Source organism: Suricata suricatta, chromosome 9 (genome assembly GCF_006229205.1).
Source record: "Suricata suricatta isolate VVHF042 chromosome 9, meerkat_22Aug2017_6uvM2_HiC, whole genome shotgun sequence".
NCBI lineage: Eukaryota > Metazoa > Chordata > Mammalia > Carnivora > Herpestidae > Suricata > Suricata suricatta.
In genome coordinates, this window is record NC_043708.1 from 38,377,814 (window position 1) to 38,393,555 (window position 15,742).

At 34.6% G+C, this 15,742-nt stretch overlaps 1 protein-coding gene across 1 annotated transcript in view; it reads left to right on the forward strand.

Annotated features, from left to right (window-relative positions):
* The first annotated feature begins 307 nt into the window (after positions 1-307).
* Positions 308-15,742, forward strand: part of C9H14orf39 (chromosome 9 C14orf39 homolog) — a 46,296-nt gene continuing 30,861 nt past the window's right edge. Inside the window, exons 1-6 of the mRNA XM_029952180.1 lie at positions 308-356; positions 2,742-2,795; positions 2,885-3,011; positions 7,080-7,169; positions 14,885-15,072; positions 15,156-15,198. Of these exons, the coding sequence (XP_029808040.1) occupies positions 308-356; positions 2,742-2,795; positions 2,885-3,011; positions 7,080-7,169; positions 14,885-15,072; positions 15,156-15,198 (551 nt within the window). The remainder of the gene's footprint in view (positions 357-2,741; positions 2,796-2,884; positions 3,012-7,079; positions 7,170-14,884; positions 15,073-15,155; positions 15,199-15,742) is intronic.

Here is a 15,742-nt window from a genome sequence, read left to right on the forward strand (position 1 = left end):
CATATCCCTTGGGAAATCTTAGTGCCTGCGGACTCCAGAAGATTCAATGACTTACTGCAATACCACGTATAAACAATTACAAAGGCTCCCCCTGCTCTCCAGGTATTTAAGTCCTGCAGCGACATTCAGCAAGTATTAAGTGCCCAGTACTGGGCTGAAGGTCTCGCTCCCCTCCGCCGCCATATTTTTCTGTAATAACATCTGATTAGAAAGGTTGCTACCGCATGAATATATGCTGTTTTGCATATGATTTGAGAAAATCTTTACTTATAAATATTTTTGGGTTTTTTAAAATGTAGGTTCCAAGATGAATGACAGCCTATTTGTGAGTTTGGACAGGCTTTTACTAGAATTTGGTAGGTATAAAATGAAAATAAAGAAAAGGGTAACTATTTGTATTATTATTTCACATTTTAACAACGAAGTGAAGTCACAAAAGAATTATTTATTTTAGTTTTCCAGTATGAGCAAGATATAAGTACTAAAGAAGATATGATCCAACGAATTAACAGTAAGTCATTTTGCATGATAAAGTTATTTTAGTTTTTAAACTTTCTATGGCATATAAGATAATAATGCAGTTGCCTTGTTTAGGCTAACTTATAGTTGGCATTGTAACTTTTGTGCCAGTTCTGTCTAGTGACTAATGCTATTTGCTTGAACTACAGATTTTCAATAATAAATTTCTGTGTTCAGCACTTAGTAGTTCTGTGTTGAAAAATTTGGCTCAGGTCATGATCTCTCAGTGAGTTCAGCCGGGGTGAGGCTAGGCTGACAGCTCAGAGCCTGGAGGCTGCTTGGGATTCTGGGTCTCCTTCTGTCTTTGCTCCTCCCCCACTCAGGCTGTGTCTCACTGTCTCTCTCTTTCTCAAAAATAAAAATTAAGAAATAAGCCCCTAGTGAAGTATGGTTAAAATATGTTATTCTTCTCGGACAACACCAGTTATTCCAAACATTTGAAATTTTTTTGGTTTTAGTTTTAAATTTGTTCTTTTCTGTAGTTTTGAGTTTTTATTTATTTTTAATTTTTTTTATTTGAGAAAGAGTGTGTGTGCAAGTGGCGGAGAGCAGCAGAGAGAGGGAGAGAGAATTTTAAGTGCGGGGAGCCTGGTGCTGGTCCATCCCCACCTTGGGATCATGAGCTGAGCCGAAGTCCAGAGTTGGACACTTAAGCCACTGAGCGACTCAGGCACCCTTCAAGCTTTTATTTAAATTTCAGTTAGTTAATATATTGTGTAGTATTAGTTTCAAGTGTAGACTTAGTGATTTATCACTTAAATACAACACCCAGGGCTCATCGCAAGTGCTCTCCTTAATGCCCATCACCCATTTAACCCATCCCTGTCTCCTTCCCTCCTGCCACCCTGTTTGTTCTCTATAGTTAAGAGTCTGTCTTATGGTTTGCCCCCTCTCTTACTTCCCCTGTGTTCATTTGTTTCTTAATTTCCATGTATGAGTGAAATCCCATGGTATTTGTCTTTCTCTGACTCATTTATTTTGTTCAGCATAATACTCTAGCTACATCTGTGTCATTGCATATGGCAAGATTTCTTTCTTTTTTATGGCTGAATAATATTTCATTGTATATAATGCCACATCTTTATCCATTTATCAGTCGATGGACATTTGTCTCTTTCCAGAATTTGACTATTGTTGATAGTGCTGCTATAAACATTGATGTGCATGTGACCCTTTGAATCAGTATTTTTGAATCTTTGGTTAAATACATAGTAGTGCAATTGCTGGATTGTAGGGTAGGTCCATTTTTAACTTTTTGAGGAACCTCCATACTGTTTCCAAAGTGGCTGTACCAGTTTGCATACCCACCAAAAGTGCAGGAGGGTCCCCCTTTCTCCACATCTTTGCCAACATCTCATTTCCTGTGTTGTTGCCATTCTGTTGTGTTGTGATAGCTCATTGTAGTTTTGATTTGTAATTCCCTGATGATGAGTGATATTGAGCATCTTTTTATGAGATATCATTTAGCCATCTGTGTGTCTTTGGAAAAATGTCTATTCATGTCTTCTGTCCATTTTTTAACTCTTTTGTTTTTTTGGCTGTTGAGTGTTCTAAGTTCTTTATATATTTTGGATCATTTGAGTGAATTTTTAAAAATCTTTTTAGACATGACCAAAAGTCAGGGGTCAGGACTGATAGATGCCACATTTTTAGGAATAATTCGGAAAAATTATATTGTGAGTGAAATGGCAAAACAAATTACATAATGCAGTATTTTAAGAACCATTCATTTCTTGATTGTTCTGAAAAGGTAGAATTTGGTTACCTTTCTGTGACAATAAAGAATATAGAGTATGAGTGTTAAGAATTTATTGTAATGTTTAAGAAATTATATTTTTATCTGTATTTATTCACTAGTAACAAATAAGTGAGTTGAAGGTGCATTTAATAATTAATTGACATGGAATCAATGAAGAGAGACTTTACATTTGTCAAAACCAAAACAAGTTAGTATCATATATGACTAAATATTTACATGAACTCATACAATCACAAGATGCCGTTGATTCTAGATATCACTTAATCTAGCCCTCTTATGTTAAAGATGAGGGACAGGGATGTTTCTTTTTTTTTTTTTTATTTTGAAGTTTTAATTTAAATTCCAGTTAGTTAACATACAGTGTAGTAATAGTTTCAGGTGTACTTCTCTTCAGTCCAAACACAGATCCTTTGCTTTTGGATCTATGAGCAAACCTGGTTCTGGTTCTGTGCTTTTTGTATAGGGCCCCTCCCACCTCAAGCCTCACTTCTCCATTCTTTAACTCTCCTCCTTTTAGGTAAGTTGCCATACCCCTTTTTCCTCTGTATTTGTTAATTTTGAATTTATGACTTCTATCTTAAGAAAATAAACATTTCTTTTTTCCAGAATGCTTTGAAGATATTAAAGAAAGCAAGGCGACTATTTGTAAGATACATGAAACTATAAATACGACAGATGAGGAAATTGGTCATTACTGTAAACATAGTAAGGAGATCAAAGACAACTGTAGTGAGTGAGTATTTGAAGGAAATGAACTTTCAGTAATTGTCACTGGATTCTTTATTCAAGGTTTCTGTTATTTATAATTTATAGTTTTTGTAATTGAAGACACTTGCTTTTAAGTAGTATTCTGTATTAGCAAAATGTATCAGGTCTTAAATTGCTTTCTGCATGCTTCTGTAAGTAGGGATCATAGGAGAATCAAAAGAAAAATAGAAGCGCTGTAAGATCTCACTAATTCAGATCCAAATAGTCTGTAGAATTTTGAATAGTACAGGCTCAGTATATAAAATTCCTATTAGATAAATAAATTTGAAATAATCTCCATCTTTGAATTTTTAAGATTTATTTTTATCTAGGAAAATCTAGCCTAAATAAGTTGCTTTTCAAAGTAAAAGTATTTATGTTAATTCTTTCACCATGGCTTCAGGTTCTGGATCCTAATGGTTAAATTTATTAGAAGACACAAACATTTTGAAGCAAGGGCTTACTAATAGAACTTTATTGTATATCACAAAAATAAAATGTATCAGTTTTCTCTGCTATATGTAGACCATTATCTTTGTATTAATGGCTATATTTTAAAATCCTATTTGTTTTAAAATATGTTGTTATTCAAAAATTTTAAAAATATTTTATTATTTCTTTTGAGTGCAGGGGAGGGGCAAAGGGAGACAGAGAGAGAGAATTGTAAGCAGGCTTCATGCCCAGTGCAGAGCCCAATGTGGACTTGATTCCATGGTCATGAGATCATGACCTGGCTGAAATAAAGAGTCAGGCACTTAGTTGACTGAGTCACCCAGGTGCCCTGTTATTCAAAATTTTAATAAATCTTTTGTATTTTTCCCCTGTATAAAAGTAACACCTATCTAGTATAAAAATTCAAAAAGTATACAAATGTGTGGAATAAAAAGTTATTCTCTGTCCGCAGTTTCCACATCAGCCCTGTCCTCTTCCTTAAAGGAAATCATTTTTAATGGTTCTGAGAATCTTCTCAGACATTTTTCAATAAAAATTCAGTGTCATTATTACACAGACAAACATCTATCTGTATGTCTGTTTTTTTCTTTTTATAAAGTAGGATCATACTGTATTGTTTTTAAACTTAACAGTATGTTATGTAAATGATGCTATACATGTAATGATTATGTATAGATTTCATGCTTTTAACAGCTCCATAGGATTTTATAGTATTGATATATCTTAAATCATTTAACCATTCTCCTATTAATAGATATTTAGGTTTCCAGTTTTTCCATAATATGAGCAACATTTACAGGTATCCTTCCATATTTATGGACCTGTTGCTATAGAATGAGCTTCTAGATATGCAGTTGTTAGAGAAAAGAGTACACACATTTAAACATTTGATAAATAATGCTGAACTGCTCTCCAAAAAGATTATATGAATTCATACTTCCACCAACAGTGTATGAGAGTTCCTGCTTCCTCATATCCTTCCCAACAAATTTTTGTTTAAATTTTTTTGGCAATCTGATCAGTGACAAAAAACAATATATTGTTGAACTTTTTCTTATATTTTGATTTAAGTTTTATTGTAGGATGTTTACCAGTGGTTTCCTTTGACTAGATGCAATGGGTGCTGGAAAAGTAGTTTCCCCTTAGAACCTGCTGTTTTAAGAACCAGTTCTAGAACCAGAACTGTTGTAGAACAGTACAGTGTAGTACAGTACAAGATGTATTGTACTTCATACAAGCTTGATCTCTTGCTGGGTTCCAAGGGCGGTTACTAGAGATCTTAATATCATGATATACTTCTAAGTCATGATTTCACCATACTGGGAGATTGAATTCATGAAAGTACTAGAAGAAATGTAAGTGACTATATAATCTTTGAGAGTAGAAGACCTTTGTAAGTGTGTCACCAAAAGTAGAAACTACAGAGGAAACAATGGATAAATATGACTACACACAAATGAAAATGAAAATGCCCCAAAATGATATAAAAGGCAAAAAAATAAGGTAGGAAAAGTCTCAAGTAAGGGTTATTTTTAACAATGTGAAGTACTTGTGGAAACTAATAAGCAAAAGCAAAAACTCTGTTAGAAAAATGGGCAAAGAAAAGAAATTGGATTAGATAAATACCATAATGAAGAAATACATGTCTAATAAACATGTGAACAAATGCCCAGTCTTTCTAGTAATCTAAGACATCCAAATTAACAGTAATAAAATGCTGTTTTTTGCCTTTAAGTTTTATAGAAATCTAAAGAAAGGTAATATCCTGTTTTGGCCAGGGAATAAGGAAATCACTTCTCTTGTACACTATAGTAATGTATGCTGGTAAAAGCTTTAAAAATAAACATGACTTTTGTTGTACCTGGATGGCTCAGTTGATTAAGTGTCTGACTTCAGCTCAGGTCATGATCTCATCCGTGATTTGTGAGTTTAAGCCCTGCATCAGGTTCTGCATTGACTGAGTAGCGCCTGATTGGGATTCTGTCTCTCCCTATCTCTGTCCCTCCTCAATTCTCTCTCAAAATAAATAAATAAGCTTTAAAAAATTAAGAAAAAATTATTAAACATGACTTTTGATTAAAAGTGTCAATTCCTGAGAATTTTTTATAAGGAAATGATTAGGCATCCTCTCAAAGATGTATAACAAGATGTTTTATTTCAACCTTTTTTATGATAGGAAAACATAGGAAGCAACTCTAATGTTCAACATTAGGTGATAGGTGAAATGAATTTTGGTATGTGCATATGAATGAACAGTAAGCAACCAATGAAATTGTGAATGTATATTTATTGACCTGGAAAGATGTTAACTTTCTATTGATGTGGAAAGATATATATTGCAAACTGAATGAACCAATAAAGCAACATTTATAGTATGAACCCATTTTAGCAGTTGTATATATGTATGTAATTAGAAATAAACTGAGAATATGTACATTAATATGTATATGCTTACAGGCAGTATCTTTTCAGTGAACATGTACTTTTATACAGAATTTTTAAAATACTCAGAATATGTGTATGTATAACCTTTGACCTTAGAATTCCATTTTTGGGAATGTTTTCTAAGGAAATTATTAGAAATTCAGACAAATATTTAAGTAAAAATTCTATTTATTGTGGAAAAACTTAGATTAACCAAAAGTGGCCAACAATATGGGAATGGTTAGGTAAAGTTATGGAATATGATGTATTTATTAAAACCTTTACAAGAATTCTTAGTGACAAGGAAAATGTGTGTAATTAAAAGTAGATGATAATAGAGGATATAGTGTTATATATATGAATATGATCTCAAAGATGTTAAATTATGTACTTACAAAATTTGGAAATAGTTTATTGAAGCAATAGTAGTAATTATTCTATATTGAGAATATGGATGATAGTTATTTCCTTACATACTTCTTTGTGCTTCCAATGTGAACTTTTTGAATCTGGAAAATATTAAAAGATTAGAAAAAAGCTAGAAGAAATAGTTGAACAACATTTAGAATGGAAGCTGCCATGGTGTGTGCAAATTTTAGATTTTTCACATTGACAAACTTTTTCAGGTCTTGTAATAAAACAAAAAATGTGTAAGGTAGCTATTCATTTTATTCTTACTATCTGATTTTATAATTCATTTTGGCCTACTTTCATTCTTTCTAGTTCAGGAGGGTATAACAATATAAGTTAGTAAGGAGAAAAAATCCTCTCTTTAGCCCTTATTCTAATTCTTTGAATCCTTACTCCAAAGGAATTTCTTAGCCAAGATCTCTGAGGTATGATGAGAAAGAAAGTTTGATGTTGGAGTATTGCAGAGTATATTCTAGGAATGCTATAGCAATACAAATCCAACCATATAACATTTGTTTCTATCTTAGTTTCTATCTATTGGTTCCACAATGGGTTTTGCATAAAAATTAATTGATACTGATATTTGAGTGTATGTATGATTGTCTGAATTGTGGTAGTGGTGGTGCTGAGAGGTGAGAATATTTTCTTGCTATAAGCTTGTTTTCTCCCGGAAGAGATACATTATCTTTAAATGGTTAAATTAATTTTTACTATCTCTTACAGTTTGTCATTCTGAGATGCCAATTACAGTCTTTTTTTTCTATAGCTGGAAGCCAACATGTGATGTTTTTCGTAAACATGAAGTCCATATGCAGGACCAGTTTACTGTTTATCAAGAAACTATTGAAAAAGACAAGTACAGTACAAATATTAATTTAAGCTTATCAATTGTATAATTAGGATATGTGTAGTAAAAATGTTACTTGAAAAATGCAGAGACTTTATATATTGAGAGACTTTTTTTTAATTGTTGCCTTTAAAGTAAATCCAGTGCTTTGGACTCCTTGGGTGCCATTGGAGATCTGCCTATTTGTTCTGAAGCTCTACTGATCCTGAATATATTTAGATATGTCCTGAGGTAGAAACAATTTGTCAGTAGCAAGCGTTACAGCAGAGTGCTTCAGTTAATGGTCTTTATAACTGAATTGTTAAAGGTAAACATCTGGGGGAATAGTTAGCTATAGAATTACCTTATGAAAAATTTGGAGTATTGATTTTTGAAGGGGATTTTATTTATTAATTTTTGTTTATTTTTAAGAAACTTTATTTTCCTCAACCTTATTTCCATTTTGTTTGCCTCTGTAGAAGAGCATCTTAAGACCACTCAGTGGTTGTTCCTACCCATTCAGTGCCCTGAGCAGTGGGAGCTGACCAGTCTTCAGTGGCAGACTGAGTGCTCCGTCTTCATTAGGGAACTGCTGAGTAGGCACAGAGGGCACCTGCATGCCTTGAAGGGGATTTAATATGAGACTTCTCTTTTTCAAGAACTAATGTAGTGGGGTGTTATATTCTGTAGTGGGGTTATATATTCTCAATATTTGTATGGGTTTATTTTATTATGTATAAAATAATATAGTCTTGAGTACTAAATGTAATTAGTGAATATATTAAACAAGATGAGAGACTTTGAACATATTATATAGCATTATAATTTCACTTAATTTTTTTCAAAGGTCAATATTTTTAAAATACAATTTTTTGTCAAATTAGCTAACATACAGAGTGTATAGATAGCTCTTGGCTTCAGGAGTAGATACCCATGACGCATCACTTACATAAAACACCCAGTACTCATCCCAACAAGTGCCCTCCTCAATGCCCATCACCTATTTTCCCCTTCCCCCCAACCCCAGAAATCTAATTCTTCATCAAAGACCAAGTTTAAAATATTCAAATTGGTGCAATATTTTGGCCTTCACAATTCCACTTCTTCATGTAACCTTCCTTGATTTTTAATCTAGTGCTGTTTATTAATTTATTTATATATTTTTAATATAATTTATCATAAAATTGGCTTACATACAGTGTGTCACTTAATTTTTAAAAAATGTTTATTTTTGAGACAGCATGAGTGGGAGAGGGGAAAAGAGGGGGTACAGAGGAGCCAAAGCAGGCTCTGTGCTGACAGCAGTGACTCTGATGAAGAGCTGGAACTCAGGAACCATGAGATTATGACCTAAGCTGCAGTCAGATACTCTGACTGAGCCATTCAGGCATCCTAATTTCACTTAATTTAAAAAATTGAAATGTTTTCATTTTAATGTAATTGAACAAAGACATCATTTTTTATTTTATGTTGTTTTATACTTTATTTTATTTGTATTTTTTATTTTTCTTCCAGCTTTATTGAGCTATAACTGACATATAACATTGTTTAAGTTTGAGGTGTACAAAAGTGATCGCTTGATACATGTATGTTTATTTTAATTTTTTAAAGTGTTTATTTTTGAGAGGGAGACAGAGCATGAGCAGGGGAAGGGCAGAGAGAGAGGGAGACCCAGAATCCGAAGCAGGCTCCAGGCTCTGAGCTGTCAGCACAGAGCCCAACGTGGGGCTTGAACCCACAAACTGTGAGATCATGACCTGAGCTGAAGTCGGACACTTAACCGACTGAGCCACCCAGGCACCCCTACATGTATGTATTTTAAAGTGTCTATCACAATAATGCTAGGTAGGTAGCACATCTGTCACCTCATATAAATAGGTTTTTTTTTGTAGTAAGAACATTTAAGATTCACTCTCTTAGCAATTTTTAAGGATTATAATATGGTATTATTTTTACCATGCTGCATATTAAGTCCTCAGAATGTGTTTACCTTATGACTGGAAGTTTGTATCCTTTGGGCAATATCTGCTGGCTCCTGACAGCCATCATTCTATTTTGTTTCTATGATTTGGGTTTTTTTAGATTTTGCATAAAAGTAAGATCATATCATATTTGTTTTTCTCTCAGCATAATACTCTCAAGGTCCATCCATAGTGTCATAAATGGTAGCAGTTTTTTTTTATGACTGAATAAAAAATTCCATTGCATATATATACCACATAAAAAATTTTTTTAAAGGGTTGGGATTTTTTATTTATATTTTTAAACTCTGTACCCAACATGGGGCTCCAGGGCTGAATAATATTCCATTGCATATATATGTGTATATATACATATATATACACGCACACACGTATCACTTTTATCCATTCATCTGTAGATAGACACTTGGGTTGTTTGCATATCTTGGCTATTGTAAATAATTCAGCTATAAACATAGGGGTTCATATATAGTTTTGAATTAGTATTTTTGTTTTTTGGGGCTAAATATCCAGTAGTGGAATTCCTGGATCATATGGTATTTCTATTTCCTACCAAGTATGTGGACTGGTATGGCTCTCACTAAGACCCTGGAAGGCCTCCTGGCTAGTCACTGGATGGATCTGTGGGTAGTCAGGACTGGCTGTAAACTGGCTTGGACAGGCTGGAACTGAGCCTTAGTGAGGTTTCAGGTTCCACAACCAAGATTGTGGTCTGTAGTCCTGGATCTGAAAGGACAGAAGGGCTTTGTCTTCCACCAGGTTCCTGGGTGGGCTAGACTACTCTCTGACTATAGTGGGAGGGGCTGGAGCCAAGTATAGGGCCCTTTTAGAATCTCTAGGGATGCATATAGGAATACCTATTTTTGGGTTCCAGGGCTAGCAGGTCTGCTGGTGGCCTTTGGCTATATGAGACCTAGAACTAAGTATATGGCTCTTGAGGATCTCTCTGGATACCGACAGAAGTGTCTCCCACTGAGAACTAGATCCTTAGTACTGCTGACAAATTGTGGCTGTGCAGGGGTTGGAACCAAGTGTAAAACTCTTTCAGGATCTTTAGGGACAGACCAGGAGTTTCTCCTGCTGGATCCCTGTGCCAGCATGACTCTTTGATGGCTGTGGCTGAGACAGGCCCAAGCCCAGTTACAGGGCCTTTCCAGAATCTACAGTCTGAATGAATTTGGCAGGCTTACCTCCAGAGGCTCCCAGACTGCAGCCATAGGGACTGGAGCTGGTTTGTGGGCCACTTCAGGGTTCACAGTTGGGATCAGGGTATGTATGCTTATTTCCTGACACACGGATGGTCATAACTCCTTCTGGGTGCTTTGATGTATAGAGCTGTAACAGACCCAAAGCCATATGGGGCTGTAGCTGAGTTCTCAGGGGTACAGAACTGTTTCTGGGTCTGTAGTCAGGACCACAGTGAGTTAGCCACCAGGATGTGAGCCTGCTTCTCAAAATGTCTCTCCTTAGTCTTGGACTACACCAGGGTTTCACAGTTTTTTACCTGGATCACAAAGCTCCCACAAATGCACTGTGTCCATGGCTGGATGCTAAATTATTATTTTTGAGGTGGCAATACGCATGAGGGATGTTTTATCCTGTTATCTTGCTAATAACATCACTCCAATTTTAATATTTTAATTAAAAACATAGTAAATCTAGACTGCAATACCCTTTATATTCAAAGATGGGTCTTAAGAGAAGATAGCAACCAAAGTAATAAGATTTGACTTCATTGGCATTTGAAATCATGGAAATAGATAAGATTGCCCATGTAAATGAATAGAGCAAAAAGGAGAGAAAGCTGGAGTATACAGTCATCCAAGGAATAGATAGAGTGTGGGAAAGAGACTGTTAACTTTATCATTGTTAGACCCTAAGTCAATCTAAAAAGGATTTGAGATATTTTGTGTAATGCCATAGTGTTAAAAGAAAACTAAATATAAAAATTAAGCCTATAGGAATATAAGGAAAATGAAACAAGATGAAGCCTTTGATTAGAATAGAAATTCATATTATATGCTCTTGTACATTTGTTAAATAGAGGTACAGATTAGGCTTTGGAATTCCTAGTAGTAGGCCAGGCATTGTGGAAATGTGATCAGTTTGGGATTCAGAGTATTTATTTAAAAAACAGTTCAATTGTTGAGGATAAGCAGAGGTTTTTCCCGGTAATGAGATTTGAGAGAAATTTCTCACCCAAGTTCTCATTAAAGGAGAATTATGCAGTTTGGTAGTCAGTATCTTCAGTGACCTCCTTCAGTGACAATGTATTACTTAGAACATCTCTCAGTGCAAGTCATGGCTATAAAACATGATTAAAAATGCTTCTTTGAGGGGCTAGAACAAAGCAGTTCAAAGGTATACCTAGTTGATAGTGTTTGTTGTGGATGACTTAATTAGCCAGAGTAGCCACTTTAATAGTGGAAACAGGTCTTTCTTTCTTAAACCAACCACATAGGTTGATTGAATTGAGGACTCAATACCAGATATTTATAAGAGGAAATGACTCCATTTCTTGGTATCATGGATACTGAAGGAAATAGAGGAACCAGCTTCTTATTCTCCTACTAATCTTCCATTCTAGACATTCATCAAGACTAGTATTGTTGTCAGCAGATGAGATAGTCAGGGCTCTTCTTGAATCATGATGTGGCTATGCTGGTTTCTGCTAAAGTCCCTGAATGGAGTATATAAAAGAGTGGGCATGAATATACAACATTAATAGGGTAAATGTGGTATGCTAATCTCATCTGAAACTGGTCACTCCGATTCAGTTTTCTATATGTATTTCCCTTTTCCCTGAGCCATTTTCCCAAGGAATGAAGGATTAGGGGTGCCTTGGTGGCTCAGTCAGTTAAGCAGCCAACTTTGGCTCAGTTCATGATCTTGCGGTTTTTGAGTTCGAACCCCGCACTGGGCTCTGTGCTAACAGCTTAGGAGCCTGGAGTCTGTTTAGGATTCTGTGTCTCCCTCTTTCTCTGCCCCTCCCAGACTCACACTCTGTCTCTGTATCTCTCTCACAAAAAAGTAAACAAACATTAAAAAAATTTTTTTAAAGGAACTGAGGGATTAATTAACAAGCATTTAGAGGAATAGAAGTTTGGGACTCAACTGCTTTATCTTTCTAAAGGGGACATAATTATTATGTATATATATATTTTAATTTAATTTGTTTATTTTGATAGAGAACAAGTTGGGGAGGGGTAGAGAGAGAGGGAGACAGAGGATCTGAAGTGGGCTTCGTGCTGGCAGCAGAGAGCCTGATGGCGGTGCTTAAACTTAGAAACTTCGAGTTCATGACCTGAGCCAAAGTCAGATGCTTAACCGATTGAGCCACCCAGCTGCCCCCAGAGTTTAGTATGTTAAAAAATTAAAACATTCAGGAGATTCAGATCTGCTGACCAGTACAATGCTGTTATCCGTACTTTTTCCCCTCAGTATACAAGGATTTATTAATACTGTTCTTTTCTAATCTACTAAGATGAGATAATCATTATAGTATCTTTAAATAAATTTCCCCCTTATAGAATGTCTTGAGTTAGAAAATTTTAAGAAACCTAGGACTTTATATTTTTTGAAAATTTTAAACGATTTCTTGAAACTTGTTAAGAATTGGGTAAAAATAGGATCTAAAGAATATATTTCCTGTGATGAACCTGGATTGAACATTTTCATTGTTGTAGATTAGGATTAGCAAACTTTTTTTTTTTTTTTTTTTATAAAGGGCCAGATAGTACATATTTTAGGCTTGGTAGGTTATACTCTCTGTTGATGCTCAGCCTTACTGTTGTGATGTAGGAACAACTTTAAACAATACAAAATGCATGACCTGTGTTCTACTAAAACTTTATTTATGCACACTACAGCTTGAATTTCATACAATTTTAATGTGTCATGAAATACTATTATTTTGATTTTTTAGTAATTTTAAAATTCAGAAATTATTCTTACCTCCCAGGCCATACAAAAACAGGTGACGGGTTAGATTTGGCCTATAGGTCATAGTAACTGACCCCTGCTGTAGATCAAGCAAAAGTCAAATGAGAGGGAAGAGTTAATATCCTTTTGCAGGAATTAACTGTCCCACTCAAGACTCGTGCCTGTATAGATGACCAGTCACTTCTACGTGATTTAGACTGGAGGAGCTCCTCCAAACAGGGCTGAAATTTTCTTTATAAAACAGTTAATGACGTATATAAGAATGATTGGGAACCTAGATTTCTAACACATAAAATATGACTTCCTATCATGTTAGCTTAGAGAGTTGAAGATTTAAAACACATAGCTATAGAGGTAGCTAAACTGGGGAGAGTAGAAACTGAAAACTTAGGGAGGGTAGAGATCAGGAAGTCATCAGAAGAACCAGGCTCTCATTGTAGTTTTGATTTGCATTTCCCTGATGATGAGTGTTGTTGAGCATTTTTTCCTGTGTCTGTTTGCCATCTGTATATCTTCTTTTGAAGAATGTCCAGTCATGTCTTCTGCCCATTTTTAATTGGATCATTCATTTTGGGGTGTTGAGTTTTATAAGTTACTTTATATATTTTAGATACTAACCTTTTATCAGATACATCATTTGCAAGTGTATTCTGCTATTCCATAAGTTGCCTTTTTTATTTGATTGTTTCATTTACCGTGCAGAAGGTTTTCATTTGATGAAGTCCCAAATACCAACAATACGAGAAACAACAGGTGTCGGCAAGGTTGTGGACAAAGGGGAATGCTCCTGCACTGGTTGGTAGAAATGCAAACTGGTGTAGCCACTCTGAAAAATAGTGTGGAGGTTCCTGAGAAAGTTAAAAATAGAACTGTCTTATGAGCCAGCAGTTGTACTACCAGGTACTTGCCCAAAGAATACAAAAATACTAATTTGAAGGGATACATGCACCCCAGTGTTTATAGCAAACATTACCTACAATAGCCAAATTATGGAAACAGCCCAAGTATTCATTGACTGATGAATGGATAAAGATGTAAATACACACACACACACACACACACACACACATACATACATACACACATATACATATATACACACACAATGGAATGTTAGGCATAAAAATGAATGAAATCTTGCCATTTGCAGTGACATGGATGAAGCTATATAATATGCTAAGCAAAGCCAGTCAGAGAAAGACAAATACCGTATGATTTTACTCCTATGTGAACAAAACAAATGATCATGGGGGAAAAAATAGACAAATAAGAAATAGACTCTTAACTGTAGAGAACAAACATGTTTACCAGAGGGGAGATGGGTGGGGGGATGGGTTAAATAGGTGATAGGGATTAAGGAGTGTACTTGTGATGAGCACTAGGTATTATATGTAAATGATGAATCACTAAATTATACCCCTGAAACTAATATTAGACGGTATGTTAACTAGAATTTAAATAAAAACTAAAACAAAACAAAAACCAGGTTCTGCAGTGTCTTAGGATGAGGAAAAAAAAAGAGATCACTAAGTTGGACAATTAGATCATTGGTGACCTTGGGATGGGTAGTTTCTTTGGAATAGTGGGAGTAAACGTTAAATTAAAGAGAATTAAGGAATGAATAACTTAGGTAGTAAGGAGAAAATAGATTGTTGAAAAGTGTGATGGAGTCAAGGAAAGTTTGAAGGGCAGACAGTATTGAGGGGAATGGATAAGTAGGTATTTGACTTGCCTTTTATACTTAGTTTAGTAGACTTTAACAAGTGATGGTTAAAAAGTTTTTAAATATTCTGTTATATTGACATTATTTAATCTTAACAGAAAAATGTACCATGGCTATGTATGTCAGTATAAAGATGTTTTGAAGCAATATCAACTAAAATACTCAGAAATGCCTCTTTCACATGAATATTATAAGAAGAAAAAAGAACACGAAGAAATTAAAAATAGAGTACTAGCATGTTCTGAACAACTAAAAATGAATGAAGCTATACTTATGGAATTTTTAGGTATGAACATTTTTGTTATAATAATTGTATCTTTGTAATCAAAAGAATAATGAGTTAGACTAAAATATGATTTTGTCTTTCAGTGCCTGCTCCTTTTCCATCACTTACTAAATGGACATTACATATGTATCCACAAAAGTACTACTTCCTAGAATTTTTGTTAGATAAGTTTTATTTCTGTATTTTGATTGTCATTGTAATTCCTTGGTAAGTATAACATGGATTTGGGTTTTTTTGTTTGTTATAAAAATTCAGAGGTTACTTTACAGGTTATTTGGGATTAGTTTTCATATATGTACATGTGATCAGAAGCAAGCGATTTTAATGAGAACAAAGTGATGTGTGTATCTGCTTTAAGTGGTGTATCTTAGCAACCAAACCAATGAAAAAGTCTTCTTGCTCTGCCTTACCAAAAAAGAATTCCAATTAAATTAATTTATTACTACTTATTAGAATAGAAAGTGGTAATCACAATTATTTACTCACTCATCTGTAGAAATTCATTGGGGACTACCTTGTGCCAGGCAATGCTCAAGAAGATACAGTGCTTTCTTGCAAGGAGCTCACAGTTTAGTAGGGGTGACAGACATGTAAACAAATAATTCTAATGCAGTGGCATTGTATTTATTAGATGATTAAGTAATTCTTAATTGGTCTAAGTCTCATCTGT